Genomic DNA, 23,337 nt, shown 5'->3' with positions numbered 1-23,337 from the left:
TTTGAATACTATCAAGAAGTATATTTGCTCAGATAAGATGGGAAATATTTTCATATTTCTAGTACACCCATCACTTTGAGAAGGAAAACATTGAGTTGACAGTATTAAATTTTACAATGTTAGCTTCTGTCACAATTTATGATATAAGGCTTTTCTCTTCTCTTTTTCTAAGTATCTTATTGACCTACTTTATACATTCTTGCTTTTTCTCAAGAAGCTGTATTCAACTATTTTTTTGTACTCCTGAGGACATGTGTTAATTACATAGGAAACACTTCCCTTTCATATTCTTTCATTAAAATCATCTTGCTGTGATTAAAGTAATCAGGGTTTAAAACATGCAAGTTGTCCTAATTTTATTTTTAAGATCATTGGTGGAAGAAAGAAATCAGAGTAGTAAAGATGGATTGGACCATTTCCCATGAAATTTAGCCTCTTTCGAAACTGCACAAGCTCATTGCTTTAGAGCTGCTGATTTTAGGTTAGAATTCAGGTGGTACTAAAGCCAATTTATCTTAGCTCCCTAAAAAAAAAATCCTATTCAAATTAAGATTTAATTGTGTAATACAACAAGAGTAAAAGGCAAAATAAAATACAAAGCTTGAGAAGTTATTCTTAAGACTATAATTATAACCATCGTACAAATAAAAAGTTATAAATCTGGTCCATATTTTTTATTAATTCAATGAAAAAGTATTTTCTTGACTCATTAAGAAAAATTTAACCTCTCATCCTAAGGACAAAATTTCCAAGATCCTGTGAAGTTTCACTGAATAGGAATTCAGACCTGAGTTTTTAACTCAATGGGCTGAACACCTAATGCTACACGGGCTTGCCACCCAACTGGCATATTCTAGCTGAAGTTATCCTCTTACTGAAGAATAATTCTAGAATTGCCTCACATTTTGTCAAAAAATCAGCATGAAAAACGAAAATACAAAAGAATCAAAGCTAGGCCATAAAGTGGATCTAATGTATTCAGTCCTCATTGAGATACCATTTTTTAAATCTCGCAATCATAATGGAAATGTGCAATGCATGTCTTGAAAAATGGTTCAAGATTATTAAACAGTTTAACAGTAATGCATGGGAAGATTTTCACGTCTCTGAGTTTGTTTCTGAGGATTAATTATAGAGTGTCAGAGATTCAAAGTGGAAAAGCAAGTCTGTCATTTTTTCTTGATCCAGATACAAGTTAATTAGAACATTTTTCAAAATTTGTGGTAGTTTTGAAATAAATTACAAACTCCGTAGCTAAAACAAGACTCAAGAACTACCCAAAGGTATTTCTAACATGAGGGACGGTTCAAGCAGTAACCTAAAGTTTCAAGAACATATTTTATCAGAAAATGTATCTCTTAATGGCAAACTATACACACACACACAGGGTTTATATTATATACAATATATGTCGAATACATATATACATATATATTGGTATATTTACATACAGAGAGGGAGTTTCCTTACGTATTGGTTCCTAATACATAAATTAGAGGAACCCGAGTATGAACACTTCCTGGACATGAATGTTGCTCAGTTTCTATCTTGAAGGTGTAATGGCCATAAGTGTTCAAAGGCGAACATAAATACGCATTTGCATTGGCAAATAGAGTTAGAAAAGGTTTACAAGTGCCTCTTCAGTGAATGTGCACACAAAACATACCCATTCTTTGCACAAAACAGCTCAGAAATCATTTGCTTTCATTTCCCTTGAACTTCTTCATTTTGACACAAAGTTCTGGAGTGCTAGGTCTTACCTATTACCTCCTTTCAGCTGGTTAGGAGATGAAACTGGAGAACTGGGCTTTGGAGGTATTGGAGGGTGAATAGCTGATTCCCTTTAAAGCAGAAAACAGAAGTTCATTTCACCATGGGAGCATGGTAAATTTTAGCAACTATTAACCTGATGCATTTATTGCCTACGTGGAAATATCTCCTCCATCTTACAATCTCCATGCATGGAGTACATGAAAGGTCAGAATCTATGGAGCACTGAACTTTAATAAGTCAAATATTTAGATTGCAGATATTTTAAAAGTTCATTTAATCAGATTTTCGTAAACCCTATTCCCTTCAACTGTAGTTTGAAACATAACGTGTTCTTTAAACAGCTTAATATTTTGCTAGACTATCTCGCTCCAGTAGTGGCATTTTGGGTCAGCAGCACATGCGCACAGTAAGTGGTTCTTGGGCATTAACATATAAGCTTCTTTAGGAATTATGTCAACTATCAGGCTGCTACGGAAATAGCAAGAAAGAGTTTCAATTCCACAGACCTCCAGGTAAAGTTGATTTGAAGTTCTTAACTAAATCTGACTTCAATATTGTCAGCACAGGCCAGTTTGAGGCTAGCAAAGCATATATATACTGCCAGCCTAAACTTTCCAATGAAGCGCCAAGGTAGCCTCTGAGCTGGCATGACTGGATGACCAAGGAACTGAAGACAGACAATTATGTGCATATTTTGGATGGAGTCACCCAGGGCATGTCACTGCCCGCCCACCCACCCCCCCCCCACCACCACCATTACCACCCCAGGTGCTCCCTTTTATCCTCAAGATAAATTCCATACCTAGTAAAAGTACCCATGTGACCTAGACTCTGTGTACCCCTGTGGCTTCTGCAGCATGGAAGGTGAGCACATGGGCTCTGGAGTCAGGCTGCCTGAATTGCCAGCTGTGTGGCACTGGGTTAACCTGATTCCATTTTGTCATCTGTAATAACCCTTCTAATAAGATTGTCAGGGTGTTGTCAGGACTAAATGAGATCATGCTTTTATTTATTTATTTACTTTGACCAGCGTTGTGTACTTTATTTTTATTTTTTTATTTGTTTTTATTGGTGTATAATTGAATAGGTCATGCTTTTATTTAGCAAATGTTTTTGGGTAGCTTTCTATGTACAAGGCATTTTACAATGCAGATAATTTCCCTGTTCTCAAAAGGCTTTCAGTACACAAATTAACATATGACAAATGGAGAAAAGTGCTAAGAAAACAGAGTAAAAGGATATAGAGTGATGAGGGTAAGCACACTATTTTATATAAAATGGCCTGGGAAGGCCTCTCTGTGAGGTGAAATTTGAGCCAAGACCTGAAGGAAGTGATAAAATGAGCCGTGAGGATACTGGAGGAAGAGCATACAAACATAAATATTGTCAACTTAGACATGGTGTTTAATAGCTGAAACTGGACGAGATCACCAAGGGAGTAAGTGTAAGTAAAGATGAAAAGAGGGCCAGTGGTTGAACCCTGGGTCCTGAGATATTTTGATGTTAAGAATAGGATTAGAAAACAGCAGAAGAGTCTGAGGAGAAGTGGCCAAGGAGAAAAGAAGAGAAATATGAGGGTGTGGTATCCTGGAAGCCAAATGAGGAAAGTCTTTCAAGAAAGGAGTAATTGGCCATGCCAAATGCTACTGACAGATCAATAAAACAAGGATTGGGAAGTTAGCAAGATTTGGGCAATATAGCGGTCATTGGTAACCCTGGTAAGAGCAGCTTTGATGGAGCAGTGGTGAAAAACATTGTAGGAGGAGATTCAAGAGAAAACAGGAAGTAGAGGCATTCATGTCGATACTTCTTTTGAGGAATTTTGCAGTGAAGAGGGAGGAGAGAAATGAGTAGCCATCTGAAGGTTGGTGGGTCAAGAAAGCTTACTACACAATATAGTTATTATGACAGGAATGATCCAGTGAAGAGGCAAAATTTGATGGTGCAGGAGAGTGAGTAGAAAATTGTTAGACAGATGTCCTTGAGAACTGATGGGAACTAGGGCACATGTGGGGTGGTTGGTCCTAGATGGAGACACAAACAGCGCATCCATAGTAGCAGGAGAGAAGGAGACTAAATGGGTACAGCTGAGGTACGTTAGTTGATTTGGAATGGAAAAAGTTCTCTTTTGCTTGTTTCTATTTTCTCAGTAACATAGGAATCAAGATCACTAATTCAAAGTGAGGACGGGGAACAGGAGTTGAGGGAGAAGAGAAGCGAGAGAGAGAATGTGTGAAATGGTTTCTAGGAGAGGAGTAAATGGATTCAGGAAATATAATATGATGCTAATAAAAATAACACACCGTTATATGGAATTATTATGTGCCAGAAACTTCTCTAAGCACTTTACATATATTAAGTCATTTAATCTTCATTGCAATCCCAGAAATAAGTATTATGCTTCTTATTTTTTTTACAGATGAAAAGACCGAGGCACAGCAAGTAAAAATAAATATGCCATGATCATACAGCTGATAAGAGCAGAGTGAGGAATCGGAACTACGAAATCTGGTTCCATAAGTCCTCCTCATGCTATGATGCCTTTCAAGGGATTCTTGGGCAACACCAATGACTAGGTTAAGGTTAGTGGTCACGGAATCAAAATCAGGCTAGTTGGCACTGTTTTCTCTTACCATATTCAGCTCCTTCATGGGCAGGAACAGAATAGACAGAGTTGGATTTAACTAAGTTTATAATTCTGCCAAGTGAGTGCAACAAAAAGAAAGATGGCAAGGGAGGGGAAGAGGTACGCAAGGTAGTGATTACAACGAGGGACGGTGGAATCTGAGATGGACTTGGAGGGAAGTGAGATACGAGGGGAGAGGGACTGTGGTAGAATCAATGTATTGGTAGTTGTGTTGGACTGAAGAATTTCTGGAATCAGATGACTGGAGGGAGTGAGCTGGACAGATTGAAAGTGGAAGCCAGGGAAAGAAAGCTTCACAACTGAAACTTTGTAGCATGTGTGGTTACTTACAACGGCAAGATCTATGGATGGCTGAGGTCGGGTGAAGGACAAGATCATTGGAGAGGATGTCAAGGAAGTGAGAGGCCAGTGCAGGCAAGGATGCTCTACACAGATTTGGAAATCACCAAGCTCTATGACAGGAGGAGGGTTTGTGAGAGACAATGTGCCTGGTGCCAAAGTCTTCAAAGAGTGAGAGTGAGTGACTCAGAGACCTTCAGATGACTCCAGTGAGGAAGAGATGTTCATGATGGGATGGGTTCAGAGAAGATGGGGAGTTTAATGGGGGAAGGAATTAAAATTGAGAGGAAGTGGCAAGGAAGAACAAACAGGGCCCTCCCCCACTTCCTCCAGACCCCGTGATATGTGGAGTTAGGAGAAAAACAGCCCTCACTGAGAGGGAGTCTGTGGCAGCAGTGTCCTCTGGGAGAACTCAACAAAGAAGTGAGAGATCATGTAGAGGCGAGGCTGAAGGGTAGCAAGTTTTGATGGTAATGGACGACACATCCAGGGAGGCACTGTGCAAGGGTTTGAGAGGTTAGGATGCCATCAGGTTGGGTCAGGTTCAGTGATGCACAGAACTCTACGGAGATGCTCCAGGTAATAGGAAATGACCTGACTGGGGTTCCATTGGGGATCCATGGCCACAGGGATGGAGGACATGAGGGAATTAGTCCTGAAGCTTTCTCGGCAGAGTGCGGTAGGAAATCTCCTCATGATGGGCAGTAGAGCAGTAGAGCAGTAGAGCACAGAGCATGGTGGGTCTCCTGGGTCTTGTGTTGACGATGGCAGTGCAGCCAGCAGAAGGGCATGCAAAGCATTAGAGCCCTGACTGGCTCCTTGTAAGTGCTCAATAAATATCTAGTGCTGTGGTTGTTGTTGTTTTTACCCGACACGAACACAATACTGCAGCTGTACTGAAGCTAACAAAGTTGCACTTCCTAACCTGCCCCCACCACCATATTCTCTGCCCTCTCTGGCATGCCTCCTACTCCCTTACACCTGGACACCTCCTCTTCACCCTTTAGACTTTGGATTAGCCATTACTGTCTCTAGTGGTATCCAAAGCTATGCTGGAGACATCCCTATATCTCCCTGTAGGAAACAATCTATACAGCAAGTATCACATTGTTTTGGATTACCCATAATTTTCTGTCTCCACACTGGACTGAAAGCTCATAAAAGGATAGTTATACCCTAAGTGCTAGGATTGTGTATGATGCTGGTGCCCAATAAGGAAGTGTTGAAAGAGGGAGTGATTGACTGAATTTCTATTTGGTGAGGAGGGAAATGGATACTGAAGAGGGGCCTGAAACTTTTAACATCTGTTCAACTTCAGCTGTCCCATAGGAGAAGGCCATTGTTGATTCCACTACTAAACACCTAATAAGTACCGGGTGCTCAGATGAATTATTGTGTTACATGATATGCCTGAAAAAAACAATTTACATGAAAAAAGTCTCCTTCTTCTGGCTTAGTGTTAGGTTTTACAATTAGATGTTATTTTATTTGTATTACCGTCATCTTCTCTTTTCAAAAAATATCCCTGTGTGGAGGATAATGTGATAACACTCAAGTGATAATGTATCTCGAGCATGTCTGTGTGGATTAGCTGATGATATGCTTTTTTTTCAGGGGTAGAGGAAAAGGGTAAGAAGGTAGTTGGTCCTAGGTAATAATGAGTCTGCACAGGGTACTGGATATCTGAGAACAGGCGGGAGAGATGTAACAAGATGGAAAGGAGGATTACAAAAAGAAGAAATAAGATGGTACCCAACTCTGCTTATGCCAGAATCACCGTGATGAAAAGCTAAATTTCTTCCAGTTTAGAATGGCTAAGGCCTCAAAGAGGCGGGTAGATATTGATTGGGTGTGTCTGGGAGGCAGAGCCAGGTAGAGAGGTAGATCTGGGTACACAATGGGGAGACAGTTTGGGGGGAGCAGCCAGGAAAGGAAAGTGGGTGTGCAGTTGTGAAGGTCAAGAAAAGCAGAGGAGCACAGTTCTTTCTGAGGGTGATGCATTTATCTCCCTGCTGGGTGGGGCCAGGAGAGGCCACACTGACTTCAATTCACCTCAAAGGAGCTTTCATTTGCATCTCTGCAATGACAGCCACAGATGACAGAATCCGAGCCCTCAAGGGCAATGAGAGAAGTCATTCATGCCATGCCAGGAGCTTGATATGATGCCAAGCGGGGGGATTAAAATGCAAGAGCAGAGCAGGAAGCTGTGGTCTGGAATGTTTTGAAGAGAAGGAAACAAGAGACATTCATGTGCAATGAACCTGTTTGAATGCTATGATAAGATGTAATGTTTAAGCTTGGACAAGTTGACCCTGGCTCTACCCTGTCTTTCCTTCAACCCCATAAGACCTCTGCAAGATTGATGCCACCACATTAATGGTTATAATTGAAAAGAATAACTTGCAAGATAAAAAGGCAGCTTTCAGAAGAAACATGTGAAAACTTGTAGATAGTAGCCCAAAGGCCAGAGCTAACAGAAATAACACTGTAAAGCTATATATATTACTTCATTTTCATGTGCTGCTGCAAAGATCACTTCTTTCCATTATGACTCTTTTGGGTAACATGCTTGGCTCTGTGACTTCTGCTCAAGACTGACTTTGTGAAGAACATTCTATTACTGCAGCACAGGTCTAGGTTGAAACAAGAATATTGACTCTTAACATTTGTGAGTTTTGTTTTTACTTTCCCTTGTGCCTAGCTTTTGTATCCCACAAATAGAACTTTCATTCTAACAATGGCAAAGGAGATGCAACTTATATTTTTGAGTTCCAGTAACATGCCAACTTTGCCAAGTTCTCACATACGTTATTTTATTCCCCCATATATCTATCCTGTGGAAGTATATTATTTTTTTTCACTGAGTTTCAAAAAAGTTGAGCAATTTGCCCTGGGTCACGTGAACATATATAAACTTTAGCTGGTCGATAGCCACAAATAGACACAAATTTTTAAGTATTGCTGAATTCGTGGCAGTTTTTGGTTTTCAGATGTTTTTACAAAGATGTAGTAAGAATAGTCCAATTATTATCAAGTGAAACTGGAAATTTTCAGCATTAAAAAGGAGTCCACTCAAGATGGATCATAGACCTATATGTAAAAGATACAGCTATAAAACTTTTAGAAGAACACATAGAAGAAAAATCTTTGTGACCATAGGTTAGACAAAGAGTTCTTAGATATCACACGTGTAGCACAATTCATTTTTTAAAAACTTGATAAACTGGACTTCATTAAATTAAAAAAACTTTTGCTCTGAAAAATACATTGTTAAGAAAATGAAAATACAAGTCACACACTGAGAAAAAACTATTTGCAAATTACATATCTGACAAAGGACTTGTAAGCAGAATGTACTTTTTAACACTCTCAAAACTGAACAATAAGTAAACCGCCAATTGAAAAAGTAGGCAAATGATTTGAACAGATATTTTACCAAAGAAGATGTACAGATAACAAATAAGCATATGAAAAAATGCTCAACATCATCAGTCTTTGAGGAAATGCAAATTAAAACCACAATGAGACACACTACATACTTATTAGAATGTCTAAAATGCTTTTTTAAAAAACTGACAATACTAACTGATGTTAAGGAAACGAAGCAACTTTTTTACTTCTCACACATTGCTGGTGGGAATGCAAAATGGTACAGCCACTTTAAAAACTGTTTGGCAGTTTCTTATAAAGTTAAACATCTGCTTATCATATGTCTTAGCAATCCCACTTGTAGGCATTTATTCAAAGAAAGGATAACATGAAGAAAAATGTTCACATGAAATGTTCACACAAAAACTTGTGTGTGACCATTTAAAGCATCTTTGGAAGCAAGCCAAATGCCCTTCAACTGGTGAATGGATAAATGAAGGGTGTACCTCCATACAATGGAATACTACTCAGCAATGAAAAGGGATGAACCACTGATACTTGTAACACGGTGGATGAATCTCACATGCATTATGCTGAGTGGAAGAAGCCAGATTCAAAAGACTATATATACTTTGTGATTCCACTTATATAACATGCTGTATACATCTAAGAGAGGGAGAAGAAAGATCAGAGGACAAAGAAGTGTCCCCAAGTATGAAAACAGTCCTAAGTAAAATGGTGGTCTGTGCACCCCCCACCTCCTGTTTTTCACTGCCTTCCCCCAGACTCTTACAAGCACATTCCCTATGTCAGAGTATGCTCCTGTCACTCACACTACACCACACTCAGGCCTCCCTGCCTGCCAGAGTCTTCTTGCTATAAAGCCATCTCCTCTCTACAAAATCCAAACCACCATTCCCTGAGTGTGCTCCAATTCTACCTAGTTTTAGCAGGAAAGAAACCTGATTTACATAATTGACACTATGATTTGAGTAGCCAGAGACAGCCCCTTTAATCTCTCGGAGTTTTCATGCTTTTAATTGAGGTGAGATTTATAATCTCTAGTTGATAGACCTTTAGGCAATGCTACTAAAGGGTGTAATAAATGTTTTTAAAAATCAAATTGTTTGCTCTTTATGGTTGGGGCACAGGGAGCTGTAGCTTGGAGGGTGATGTTTTGGCAGAGCCCCTGCCCCCAGGCATCCTGATTCTCACAGCTTCTTCCTCGCCCCTGCTTCTGGACCTGGAGATGCTCTGCTGCATTGTCGTACTTGCTCAAGGGGCTCCCCTGGCAGGGGCAGAAGCAACAGGGGCTCAAAGGAGGGAGGGGCGTGGAATCTGGATTGGGGGAAGCATGGACTTTTTTTAGGGGGGGGGTTGTTGTTTGAATGTATGAGTTACTTAAAACTAGTGTTGGGAGATCAGAGACTATCTATGTTCGTCCTCATAGGACTGAGGAAAAGCAACTCATTGCTAAACGTTAAGCGCTTCATTTCCATATGCTGAGATAGCTTTCTCCTCAATCTATTCAAACAAGACTGTTTCAAAATAATAAAGCTTAACTCAGGTTAATATTTTAATTATTTTAAATGTTTAGAATGGATATTCTAAGCATTCAGATAAGATTTGAAAATCACTGTACTTTGACATTTTACTGAGAGTCTTAGAATTTTAATTTTTACAAAACAGATTCTAGTTAATATAAAGAAGATTTTTGTCGAGATAAAAATGAAATACATTGATTTAATTTAGCATGACAGCAAACTTTCTAGAAGGTTTGGTACAAATAGAGTTAAAAATGTTGCAGCATAATTAGAAAGGTTACATTTTACCATTTATAGTCACAGAAAGAAAAATATAACAGTAGTGCACGGTTGCCATGGCAACTGACTTCTCAATCAGGATTTCTTTTTCCTCCTTCAACTCTACCAATCAGCTAACTGGAAGTGGAAACCACTGAAGGAGAAGAGGTTGAAACAAATATGGATGACAAATTATGAAAGTACGTAGCAAGCATTTAAGTATATGGTAATTCCCCAGGTGTGTTCCCATTATTTTAATTTTATCAGACATTATTTTCTTCTCTGTCTTTGGAAACGATTCCAGAAAAAAAGACATTGTTTCTTTGTTGTTTGTGGTACTGGTGGTGTCTTCATTGTTGATCCTGAATCACTATAATGGGTAACATAATATTGCCTGTTAAGCAGCCACCTTAATTCAGCTTCAGTGGGTTTCTTAAATGAGCTTTACATGCCACTGGACTACTGAATCTCTAAGTCACCTAAATACATAGTCAGAAGCACTTGAATTTACCATGAACAGAAGACCAAGGTTTAATGGTGGGTTCTGAAATCAGAAGCAATTTCATTATCAACTTCTTAGAAATGCTGTTCAAACTTCACTATGATGCAACTAAACATTTCTCATGAATGGCACCTAACATCCATTCCATTGGCCCAAGACTAGTAAGTGTTATTACTCTTTTGAAGGACTCAAAGATGAGAAAAAGTTTAAGAACTTGACGAATGAAGACATACACCAGTGATTGCTGACAGATTGCTTTGCGTCATGCTTTCTGATAAATCTTAAAATGAAAGAAGTAGGAAAGGAAAAACTCTCACTGGCTCTGACCTAAAATTTTCTATATTGATGACATTTGTATTTTTAAAAAATATTTTATAATCTCTAGCACATAGTCAGAGCTCAAATTACATAACAGCAAAGCATTTACTCTTAAAACAGAAACATCATATTCTGAAAAATTATCTAAGCTTATCATAAATTGTGAATGGATATATACCCATAATGTCTTACACTGAAAGACATTTTTTCCATATGACATCTAATTTGTAATTACTGGATTTTCTGCTACCACTGAACATAAGTAATAAAGGATGAACGCAGAGAGTGCCTCTTGGATAGAAACCCCATAGCTGTACACATACAGACACATGCATGCACATGTTTGTGTGCAAACACACACATCCATACAGCATGCTCTCTGGCATTAAAACCTTTACTCCTCTTCTCCTTTCTACTTGGAATGGCTCCATCCCCACCTCACCTCTGCACCTGGCTTACTCGTGCTCATTCTTTAAAGTTCACCTCAAGCATCTTTTGACCCTACTGCACTTCTCAGTACTTCTGTACTACTATTGCTTCCCTCTCCATGCTTCCATTCATTTTGTGGCCATCTCCACCTTTGTGTTTATCATATCCCCAAGGACCTGCTCCCAGTTGGGGCCAGCCTTCACGTTTAGCATTCCTGGCTCAAACTGACTCCTTGACAGACTTTGCATTTCTTGGAATAGGGGCTGAGTCTAACACATGTCTGTATTCCTGGTTTCCAGCAAAGTGCTTTCCTAGCACACAGTCTGAGCTCAACAATTGCTCTGGAAAGAGAGAAAGACAGAGACAGACAGAGGGGAAGAAAACAGAGCAGGAGATGTTTAAACAGTCATCAAAACATAAGCGCATAGAATAATGCCTAACTACAAGTGACAAATAAAATAATGGATTGAGGAAAATTTCCTATCTTGTAGATACTAAGAAATATTAAAATTAATCAATCAATATGTACTTATTGACAAATTAGTATGGATAAATTTATTGATGATTCAAAGATTCATTGTGAAATGATGCCATCTAGTTGATGAGTATACCCCAAAAGTAAGAATGTTTCAAGATAATGCAGAATTAATTGTCAAGTGAGGATTGCAGACAATAAGCTTTCTGAGTTCAGGTGACAAAAACAACCCCTTGGGCTGAGAAAGCTGTTTGGAGGAAGTAAAATATATATAAGACTGAAGGATGGGCTGGTTTGGGATGGTAGGATGCATCTACCCTCTCTGTCTCCACCCCACCTACCTCCCATTACACCTCATCTTTATCATGTAATTACACTAATTAGGGTCTCATTTTCTAGTTCCTCCTTTACCACCTGATGTGTAGACACACATCCCCTGATGTTCAACTTTGATTCTCTTCTCGTTTAATATTTTCTCCATAGGTAACTTCACTCTGAAGATACCACATTTAAAATCTCTGGGCTTATTCTCAAATCTGGTTCTCTTATCCGAGCCCCTTCCCCATTTCTCATTGCTTGGCAATTACCTCCACAAATATATCCTTTCAGTATCCCAGACTCTACCTGCTCAAATCAATGCATACTCAGGTTCATAAGCTCAACTGTATACTCCCCATTCTGCTCCTATTTCTTCCTACTTTGATTGGTGACATCACTATGCTTCAAATCACCCTGGGCTTGAAAACCTAGCATTGTGTAATTCCTCTACTCCATACCCCCAACACGTCTTTCAGGACCTTTTCCCTGAATCTCCCATTAGGTGTTCTCCCTACTGCATCAGAGATCCCCCAAAATTGTGATGCTTATCTCATGATCCCACAGTAGATCTTGTGTTCTGGTTACTTGTGCATCCATGTTATCCAACTTTTGGAGCTATGAAAGACCTGAAGCTGCTGCTGCTCTTTGGAGTTCTCTGACCCAGGAATTGCCCACCATGCTGCTGAAGGGCCTCACCTAGACATGTAAGCCCCCTCTCTATTCCCTCCCTCCCTCAGGAGTTCCCTTGCCCTCCTCTCCTTCTGGGGGGTAGCCCCTGTACGGTTGCCTTTGGAAGGTCTCATGCTGTGAGTGACCCCCTCTCTGGGCAAACCTATCAAGGCACCATCCACATAAAGCTTGTGCTACTGGCACTCTGTGGTCAGACCTCTTTCCTTGATCAGCACCCAATCCCTCAAACTTGCTACAAGGACCGATTGAATAAGAGGATAAGGTAGGCAGAGAGGTTGATGACAGTTTTGGTTTTTCAAGCGTGGATTACTAGATGTTTATATTATTGTGACATCAGAAAATAATTCTATTTTAAAAGGTAGCATAGAGTGCCTCCCAAAGAGTGAATATATCATCAGGTTTGGTCGTAAGGATGAGATTCTCTGAGGATATCTTGGCACAGCAAGGAGAGAACTTAACTACCCGACATAAGTAATTAATAGGAATTGTGTGTGGAGGGGGAGGAAGAACAGAGCGAGAGAGGGAAAAGAGAAAAATAGAGATGGAAGAAAGAAGGAGTGAGGGGCTGCTGAGCAAAATAGCAACAGGGTCAGGCCTGTAGAGAAATGTCAGCCAACGAGAAAGGACCAATAACAGGGGTGGCCAAAGAATTCACAAACAGAAATTGCTAGTATTACAGCTTACGTAGTTTGGTCTGGGCTTCTGTGATGCATTGCTACCACTTGACCATCCCACCTCTTTATTAAAACTTTATGCAAGTGCCATTTGGACAAGTCAAGGAAAAGAAGCTGTCCTCTTCTATGCCTGGCTTAGTGTAGAGCAAAGAAAACAGACAGAGATAAGTCAGAAGTGATATTTTGAAAAGAAATCAGGTCAAAACATGACCACAAGAACATAAGTGTCTCAGGTGGGGAAGAAGACAGCATTGCAGGCAGAGGGAAGCTTATATGAGGGTCTGGGGAAGGTGGGAGTGCAGTGCATTTAAAACAAATTAAGTGACTGGAACAGAGTGCAAAGCAGAGTTATGAGGGATGGAAGGAAGGTAAGGACAGGCAGTCAACACTAAGGATTTGGGTCTTTAAGAACAACTAAAAGTGGTAATCTTTATTCAGGAGGGTGATAAGTTCCAATCATCTTTTTATAAATATCACTCTGGCAACTGTAAAGAAATGAGATGGGGGAGGTAATCAGGGTGAATGAAGACAGAATACTTAGGCAGCTACCATGATAGCCCAGGGGATTTATGATGACAGAAATAGAGACAGGTTTATGGATCAAGAGTTATTTAGGAGGTAAATTGACAGCATTTACAAATGGATTGGATAATAGTGGTTAAGGAGAAAAAGGTGTAAAATATAACTTCAAGTTTTTGGGGGTGTTGACTGGCTAGAGGATAGTATTATTAACTGAGATAGAAGCCCAGGTTAGCGTGGAGAACTATGAATCTCATTTTGAACATGCTGAGTTTGCAGTGTTTTTGAGACATTTTAAGTGGAGGTGTCAAATAGGCAGTTGGCTCTCCAAAGGTAATTCAGAGAAGAGTCTAGAGTAGACAAAAATGAAGGAGTCGCGAGTATGCAAATGGCCACTGAAGCCCTACACATGGATAATGCTGTCAAAGGACAGAGAACAAAATAAGAAGAGAAGAGGGACTTTGAGTTTTTAGGCACAGCCACATCTAACGGATTGGTAGAAGACGATAAGGTAGCAAAAGAGACTGAGAAAGAACGGCTGGAGAAACAAAAGAAAATCCAGGAGAGTGTGTTGATGGGGGCAAGGGATTCTCAAAAGGCAACAAGAGAGAAGATTTCATACAGATGTGAATAGCCAGTGGTGCCTTTTGAAAGGTCAAGTGATTACTGGGACTGATGTGTCAACAAGAATTTATCAGCAACGTTAATGATCTGGGGAGAGCTGTTTCCATGAACTAATGGTGGTAGGAGCCAGAAAAACTGGAGATGGAAAGTATCAAGTCTTCTGAGAACTTTGGCTGTGGTGGAGAGATAGGGTGCCGGTTGAATGGATTTGTAATATTAGGCTGTTCATTTTTAGGAGGCTATTTTTTCAGATGAAAGGCATTTGATCATGGAGAAGGGGGGAAACCTGTGAGGTGGGGGTTTGATCAGAGAGGTAGGAGGAGAGTCAGATGAATGCAACGAGCAACAGCAATTATAAAGCTAAAATTTTGATTCAATCTTGATTAAAATGGAAAGAAATTATAGGTCCTGATAGCATTTGACAAGAATATTTCAGAGGAAATAATTTTGCTGAAACAGGTTGGTCATTCAAAACACTATGTGGTTGTTTCCCTGCTCAGGAAGAGAAGGAAGAGGAGGTCAGAGAAAGGTTACATCCCAATGACTAAAAAGCAACCTTAGAAATCAGCTAGAAAAGGTTTTATTTAAGTTCAAAACTTTACATGTTGTCTTGCTATCATGAATTACAGCTTTTCTCTTTAATCTGGTTTTATCAAAAAGGGGGTAAGAGACTTTCAAAGATATTCAACTCTTAATCCCAAAATTTTGTTTGATTACCCAGGTCTTAACCCTCTCATGCAAGACTAATGTGTATCGTACATAAAATGATACTTGTTTTAAGAAAATGCTTTTTTCTTTAGCTATAAAATATGGCTATTTTAGAAAAGTAAATTTTCTCATTTACGCTCTAATTAAATTCACCAGGCTTATGTTAATTATATAGAGAGAACTACATGCAGAGAATTCCATCTATAGTTATAGATATAGAAATAAATACAGACATAGACAGACATATAGTCATAGTTATACATATAAATATAGATAAAGATGTGACGTCATGGGTTCTTCTGTTGATAAAAAAGCTTGAGACCCGGTGCAGTTTACCTCATGTCTCTAATAGATTTTAACGCAAACACAAATTTTCAATTCAAACACAACTAAGTTTGATTCTTCCACACTGTATAAGTCAAGAAAGGAACAACTGAGGATCAGGGTGATCCATAGTGTCAAAGGCTACAGAGGGGGGAAAAGGGAAGAAAGGTTCAGGAAAAGGACTCATTCCTGTAATGACTCGGAAGCCTGATGGTCTTTTCAAATGTGCTGCACAGACGCAGGTATGTGGGAGAAATGACATCTCCAGGAAAGACTAGGTGATGGAAAAAATGAAAGTTCACAAAATTAAGAACAGAAAAGAGAATGAGAGAGTCCATATTAAGGGGAAATTCTTTTGCAGAAGATAGGAGGGGAGAGAAGAGGGGCAAGGACACAGTGCATAAGTGTAGGATGAAGGGAAATAAGGTTAACATGGAGCCATTAGCTAGTATTAAAATCACAGTCCCTCATTTTTATCTATTTTTGACCTATTTTCATTTTCTTTGTGGTCTTCTGGGGACAAAGATCTCTTTTTGAAGACTTTGCTTCCTTTCATCATTTAATAATTGCTTCTATTTTCCAGTTTTTACTAAAAAGACTATTTCTCAGCCCTAGGAATGCACTGGCATTAAAGGTGAGAAACAGAAGTTGTACTTTGAGTTCTGCTGAAGAAAAGCACCTCAGAAATCAAAGGCATTGCTACATCGTTATTATTCTCTCCTTCCCCTGAAAACTTGGCATGACATTAGCTCTGATCCTCAAAGAGAAGTCTTTCAGTGTAGCCATTATATTAATAATCTGTGACTCTGAGAAAGGAATGGATATCTAAATTGATCAACCTAGTCCAATAATCTTCTCTTTTCCTTAGTTCCAGTGCTGTGGATCTGATCCAGGAATCAGAAATAGGAGCATTGGAACTCATTTTATCCTCCATGTAAATCACATCCAGCAATGCATAAATTGTAAGGGCATCTAGCCAAGCACTGTCAGTTCTAATGCAAACAGAGAGCCACAAGCTCAGTAGGCATTGAAAGCATGAGCTGGTAACTCATGAATAATCCTTCCATATTTTTACACAGTGATATAACCAGTTGCTTATTATAATGATAATTTATATCAATTTTGGAATAATGAATAGAAGACAAAAATAAGAAGTTATTTTAGAAATAAGTAATAAATATTTCTAAGTACCAGTTATTGTCTGTCAAGACAGAATTGGATGGATTTTACAATACTCAGGAAACAATAGTGTCTAGCAAAACTCCTAGTTAATATTCTCCCATTTAGGTAGCTCTATGAAATTTATCACTCATAGAGAAATATCTAAACACAGTTTGAGGGAAAATAAGGTTTTAAACTAGAAATATAATCCATACTTGGCAGTTCATATGATTGGAAGTCACCTATAAATGAGCAGGTTTAAAAGAAAAAAACATTTTAACAGAAGGTGTATGTAATTTCAAGTAGTGATTGTTCAACATGTTCAATAATTGTTATCTATATAAAATAATATATAACATATAAATAATATATATATATATATATACAGATACAACAACAGGTGTGAAAAAAGCAACTTGAGCTCTTTGTGTCTATTGGTCAACTAAAGTTTATTTACATCCTTATAGACCAAACCTAAGTTATAATAGAAGATATTTAGTTCCAAATATTTCCATTAGTTGGAAAGCACAGAGATATAAAAGCCTGCATAGCGGGTGAAAATTTTAGGAAATTAAAACAATATAGTATTAAACAAGCACAACATTTAAAAACTCTCTTTTCCAATTGTTGAATTTGGAAAATAAGTACCATTGAAACCTGGAAATATTTGGTGAAGATACTCTAAAGATTGGTGACCTGAAAACAATTTTGGATACCCTAAAGCAAAACCCAGTCAGAGACCTATTTTTCTTCGACATAGATTATAGGAGTTCTACACTTGTGTCTGCTTCCTTGAAGGCTGGAGTAAGGCTCCACGTTTTGTTTACTGACATATCTCAAGATCCTAGAAAAATATCTGGCACACAGTAATCACTTATTAAACATTTATTATATTAAATTGTTGTTGACATTCCTAGCATGGAAATGGTAGAACAAGGTGTCCTCCCCATATGGTCTATAATTTTAGTTATAATTATTGCTCTAAACAAAAAACTAAAAGTAAAAACCACCCATCTATCACTCAACGTTTTCAAGAAACTTGCCACAGCAACCCCATGCACTCCTCTGGGCTCATCACAGCCCGGAAGCAGCTGTGCACCAGGAGCTCATGTTGGAGCCCCACCTGCTGGTGGACTCCGTTCTCTTCTCTGCCACTCAAGCATTGGATTATGTTCCCCTCAAATTCATAGGTTGAAGTCCTAACTCACAGTGCTTCAGAATGTGAGCCTCTTCGGAAACAGGATCATTGCAGATGTAATTAGTGAAGTTAGGATGAGGTCCTACTGGAGCAGGATAGGCCCCAATCCAGTATGACTGGTGCCCTTACAAGAAGGGGAAATTTGGACACAGACATGCACGCAGGGAGAACGCCATCTAAAGATGAAGGCAGAGATCGGGATGGTGCTTACGCAAACTAGCGAATGCCAAAGATTGCCAGGAAACCACCATAAGTTAGAAGGGAGCGTGGAACAGATTCCCTCTCACAGCCCTCAGAAGGAACCAACTCTGCCAACACCTTGACCTTGGACTTCTAGCCTCTGCATCTGTGAGACAATATATTTCTGTCAAGCCACCCAGTGTTTGGTACTTTGTTATGGCAACCCTGGCAAACTAAAAAAGCTACGTACTTACTCATCGCAGCTTATCAGGGTTCCTGCCAGGGGCACTCATACCCTGACCTCACTCCCACTGGGCACTGTCTTATTCAGTGCTCAGAGTTCACAAAATTGCCTCCAATTTATTGCAAAGCATCCACAATTATACGTGTCAATATCCTACACCTTCCTCCATCAAGTTACATAGCAATTACATCTGACACCTTTCCCTTACCTTCTGCTTGCTCCTGTGCTTGGGGTGGCATTATAACCCGGAGGGGGTGGTGGAAACCAGGACTGTCTGTTAAGAAATGACATTAGTTATAAACATGGTGGTTGAAAGGCCTGGTCCCACCCACATGCCAGGCAAGAAAAGCTGAAAATAATTTGACAGTTAAAAAAGCAATGAGATGACTTTTCTACAAGGCCTTGGAAGTAAAATGAAAACTATTTCACAAATGCTATAGGAAGTAACTGCCCTACAATCCCAGCTATCCACTCCTCTGAGTAAATTCCTTTTCCCATGTCTTTTGACACTAAACAATGTAGACTTTTCTTTTAAAAGAAATCTGAGGGAAATCTGGAAAATAATAACATCTGTGAAATGTAAATACTAGGTTCATGGGTGTTTATCATCAACATACCTCTTTTTCTGTCTATTTTTCTACATATCTGAAATATTTCATGATAAAAATAACAATAGTCTTATGCTCTATTCAAAATACAGCTTTAAAAAAAAACTGTAATAGATGTTAGCTCAGCAACAATCTTCTTCAAGCAAAAAGAGGAAGATTGGCAACAGACGTTAACTCAGGGCCAATCTTCCTCACACACAATAAAACAACAAACAAACAAACAAAACTGTGTGATAGACAACTCTGACAAGTAAGAAAATTGGAAACATAAATGAACACCACAGTAATTCTAACTTCAATTATGTATATATGTATATGTATATACACAAATATATATACATCCGATTAGAAAGATGTTTTCCTATTACTAGAGCATAATTTTAATTGGTAGAGATAACTAAGGGCTCTTTCAAAAAGACTAAGATATGGACCAAAAATGAAGGTGTTCAGAGGAGAGTGACGTAGCTGAGAGAAGGAAAAGCTGGGATAAGCAGGATAGGAGAGCTGGCTGTAAATTCTTGAAGCAGGTATTCTCTGAGGCACCACAGGACTGAACCAAGATGAGATGAGAGTAGATCACAGCAGACTTCAGCTCAGTATAAGTAGTAGATGCTCTCCACGAGAGCTAGTCAAAGTTATGTCACAAAAGGGAGAGTCTCATTGCTGGCTAAAGTGGTCCTCAATTATGCCTAACTGGTCAAAAGAAAGATTCTTGCAGTGGGTAGAAGGTTGAACTAACTGACCTTAAATTTCCCTTCCAACCTTAGGAATCTGTTTCTAATAGGCAAAGTGTCAGGCGGATGTGAAATTTGAGTCTAAGAGAAAGGTGAGCACATTTCTGAGACTCTGCAGATACAAACAGAATTCCAACTACAGGAAAAATAGAATCGGTTGTTTCTCTCCAGGATGGCTATGGAAGCGTCATGGCAGTCAGCCAGTCCATCTACAAACATTGAGCACCTACCCTATACCAGGCATAATCCTAGGTGAAAGCAAAGAAAATAAGAAAACTGGGGCTGGCTCCGTGGCCGAGTGGTTAAGTTTGCGTGCTCCGCTGCAGCAGCCCAGGGTTCGGATCCTGGGCGCAGACATGGCATCGCTCGTCAGGCCACGTTGAGGTGGCGTCCCACATCCCACAACTAGAAGGACGTGCAACTAAGATATACAATCGTGTACAATCATGTACAGGGGGTTTGGGGAGATAAAGCAGAAAAAAGATTGGCAACAGTTGTTAGCCCAGGTGCCAATCTTTGGGGGAAAAAAAGGGAAGATTGGCAACAGTTGTTAGCCCAGGTGCCAATCTTTAAGAAAAAAGAAAAGAAAAAGAGAAAACTTAAAAAGCACTGAGGTTCATGAATGCTTGTTTTCCATTAGCATCATGAATCGCTAGCACTGTGTTCTCTTCAACAGGCAGAAATCACCTCCACCATCACATTCTGTGTCATGAAGAATATCCTGCCACCACAGGACTAGCTGCTCCGCCTACTAGATAAATGGAACTCAGCACAGGAAAAATGTTGGAGGCCACACAGGGAAGTCCAAGGAGGTGGCAATAATCACACAAACACAGATCTATGTCTCCAGATAGGGCCTTTGACTCTACTTGGAAGGAGGGTCGGCCCAGTCTACCAAGCAGAGGACGCGGCCGTGATGTGGGCTGGATTCAGGGGCATGGCAACATATAGTCACACTGCAGTCAATATTTCAGGGTAACACATCCCCTTTGGTAGGACTCTATTAAAAGGTGTTACCTGAAGTAGCTCACCCTTCAGTATTTGAGCTCTATCACCAAAAGCATTATCTAGATATTCAACACTGAAGGAAATGAAGAAAAGATCACATATTTGAAAAGGAGATTAGCAGAAAGAAGGACTGAAGTTTGAGGACAACAAAATCTAGTAGGCACTGAACCCCTGGGAAGTGGAGGAAGGAGCAAGGAGGAAGGGCAGAGCAACTTTCGAATGCTGCCCGGGGGCCTTGGAGGATGATTTGGTTCAGAAATTAAAGAACAGCCCCTTACAGAATATCAGCAAGAGGCAGACACAAGGAGCCCGTGGTACCTCTTTTTCTTTACAGGAGCAGCAGCAGAGGTGGAAGCGGGGGTGCTGGTGGCGTTTGCACTGAACAAACCTCCAGGTTGCCTGTTTAATGACAAGAACAGCAAATCATCACATTCCTGAAGCTTTTTTATTCTACCTTACCTTTGAAAGGTCTTATCATCTACTTATATCCCACTTGTGTTCTATCCACCACACAATGTTTCACTTGCAGAACGAAGAACAAAAAGAAAAATTTCCTCCCTAGTTGACCCATTTTATACAGTGTCAGGCTCTCATCTAAGTAACTAAAACAGAAGGAATTGAATGAAGAAAGCATTCATCATATGATGTTAATTGTGTGTCTGAAATCCAGACCAATCCATTCAGGTGTGCTATGGATTTGTATACATATGTATAGACTTATATATATATGTACTTTAATCCTGTAATTATATTGTGACCAACAGAATTATATAGCAATTTTTTTGCATTAAAAGCATTAACTTGTTTAAGAAAACACTTAAAAATATACCATTTAAAATCTCTATTTAGTATGTATTGATATACACAGACCCTCAAAAAAATGGAAGTGGTCCAGGCCTGTTTCAACTGCTGAGAAGTGTGGTCCATGGTGAAAATTACTTTATTTGTAATACAAATTTTAAAACTAATTAAGTTTTCAAAATTCTAGCAAGTTTGGGCTGTTTATAAGCGCCAGGAGTACATTCCAGGGAAAATCTGTTTTATTGAACTAGGTTGTTAGCAAACCCATGATTTCACGGATCAATTGAGTTGTAGACGTGATGGGTGTTTTGAGAGGCAAGTGCAACGGGGGGAAGAAAGAGTTAGTTGCCATAGGAATAGGGAAAATTAAAAAGGTTCTGTGGGGGAAAAAATAAAGAATCTAGATTTTAAAAAAAGGAAGAAAAGCAAAAAGAAGAGTTAAGCTTTGGTGTTTGATTAGAGGAAAGGTCGACAAACTCTTTGTCTTCAAGTCCAGATGGTAAATATCTGAAGCTGTGAGGACCGTTTTGGTATTTCTACCTCTCAAATCTGCCTAAGTGAAAGGGAGTGGCTATACTATAATGAAACTTTGGCCTGAGGGCAGAGTACCTTAGTTTTTCTTAAACACATGCAAGAGTTACACTTTATTCTTAAAACGTAACTTCAGTTAGAAAAGTACTTACGTCTTTGTTGCTTCTGGTGATCTAAACGTGGACATGTTTCTGGTAAGGAAAAAAAAATGCAACAGTTTGAGCAGCAAGAAAGAATTTATACTTGCATTGATTTGTAATTGTTCCTGGATTTAGAGTTATTATTATTAAAATTTAAACATTATTTGAGAGTAAGAAAGTCTCAGTATTTGAATAAATTTGATAAGGTAATTTCATAATCTTTTTATCTCTTATACGAGATTCCAAAGGAAACTTTTTTCCTTCAGAAAATTCAATATCATTTAAGCCCAAAGCTTTTATTTGTTGGGTTCAGTAATTTTCTTTAGCAATAAGAGTATAAAATTGGCAATTATATGTATTTCATAATCTTGCCACCAGGATAACTTAAACAGAAACATAAATCTGGTAGGAATGACGGCCTGAAGCAATGAGCTCTCTTGGTTTTTAACCCAGGCAACAAGATTTTATTTTTCTCTAACCACCAGCAGGAGTACTTTTTTACTCCAGAACTCTTGTATTAAAAAATAGACGATAAGAATTTACAGAAAGATATTAAGTAGGACTGAAGAATTGTAAGTAAATAAGTAATGCTTAGAGAAATATTATACTTGAGCCTTTCCCAAAGTCAGTAGATACTGGTACCTATTGGTTAGTCGGTTATCCAAGGTATTGGCCTTATAGGTTTTAGTGGCATCATTTCTGTCTGAGATCCTTTATAAAGAAACAAGACAAAAGTCTGGATGAACATTTGGATTATTAAACTCCTTTCAGACCTCTTTTATGCTAGAACAACTTCACAACACAATCTCTCTCTAATCAAGGGAACTTTTGCAGGTGTTACATTTAAAATTTTCTAATTTTACACTTAAAAAAAGCTGCTTATGGGGCCAACCCCATGGCCGAGTGGTTAAGTTCACACGCTCCACTGCAGGCGGCCCAGTGTTTCGTCAGTTCAAATCCTGGGCGCGGACATGGCACTGCTCATCGAGCCACGCTGAGGCGGTGTCCCACATGCCACAACTAGAAGGACCCACAACTAAGAATATACAACTATGTACCAGGGGGCTTTGGGGAGAAAAAGGAAAAAAATAAAATCTTTAAAAAAAAAAGCTGTTTATGACAAAATCTATTTATGAGGCTATTTTGATACAGTTTGGAATTTTTAAAGTTTATGCTTTTCTACTTGCCTCACTTGCCTTTCTGACTCATCGAGCATTTAAC

At 39.1% G+C, this 23,337-nt stretch overlaps 1 protein-coding gene across 39 annotated transcripts in view; it reads right to left on the bottom strand.

Moving 5' to 3' along the window:
* SCEL (sciellin) overlaps window positions 1-23,337 on the bottom strand; it is a 272,873-nt gene that overhangs the window by 52,787 nt on the left and 196,749 nt on the right. For 27 of the 39 annotated variants that reach the window (XM_070578988.1, XM_070578995.1, XM_070578989.1 and 24 more), the window contains 5 exons: window positions 22,759-22,827; window positions 22,129-22,167; window positions 20,963-21,043; window positions 18,503-18,568; window positions 1,761-1,841 (listed from right to left, as the gene is read on the bottom strand). In XM_070578988.1, the coding sequence (XP_070435089.1) occupies window positions 1,761-1,841; window positions 18,503-18,568; window positions 20,963-21,043; window positions 22,129-22,167; window positions 22,759-22,827 (336 nt within the window). The remainder of the gene's footprint in view (window positions 1-1,760; window positions 1,842-18,502; window positions 18,569-20,962; window positions 21,044-22,128; window positions 22,168-22,758; window positions 22,828-23,337) is intronic. The other 12 variants (XM_070579017.1, XM_070578999.1, XM_070579008.1 and 9 more) reach the window with 1 other exon arrangement.

This window comes from Equus przewalskii, chromosome 16 (genome assembly GCF_037783145.1).
Source record: "Equus przewalskii isolate Varuska chromosome 16, EquPr2, whole genome shotgun sequence".
Taxonomy (NCBI): domain Eukaryota; kingdom Metazoa; phylum Chordata; class Mammalia; order Perissodactyla; family Equidae; genus Equus; species Equus przewalskii.
Note: the sequence above shows the minus strand (reverse complement) of the source record. Positions and strands in the feature narration are given on the sequence as shown.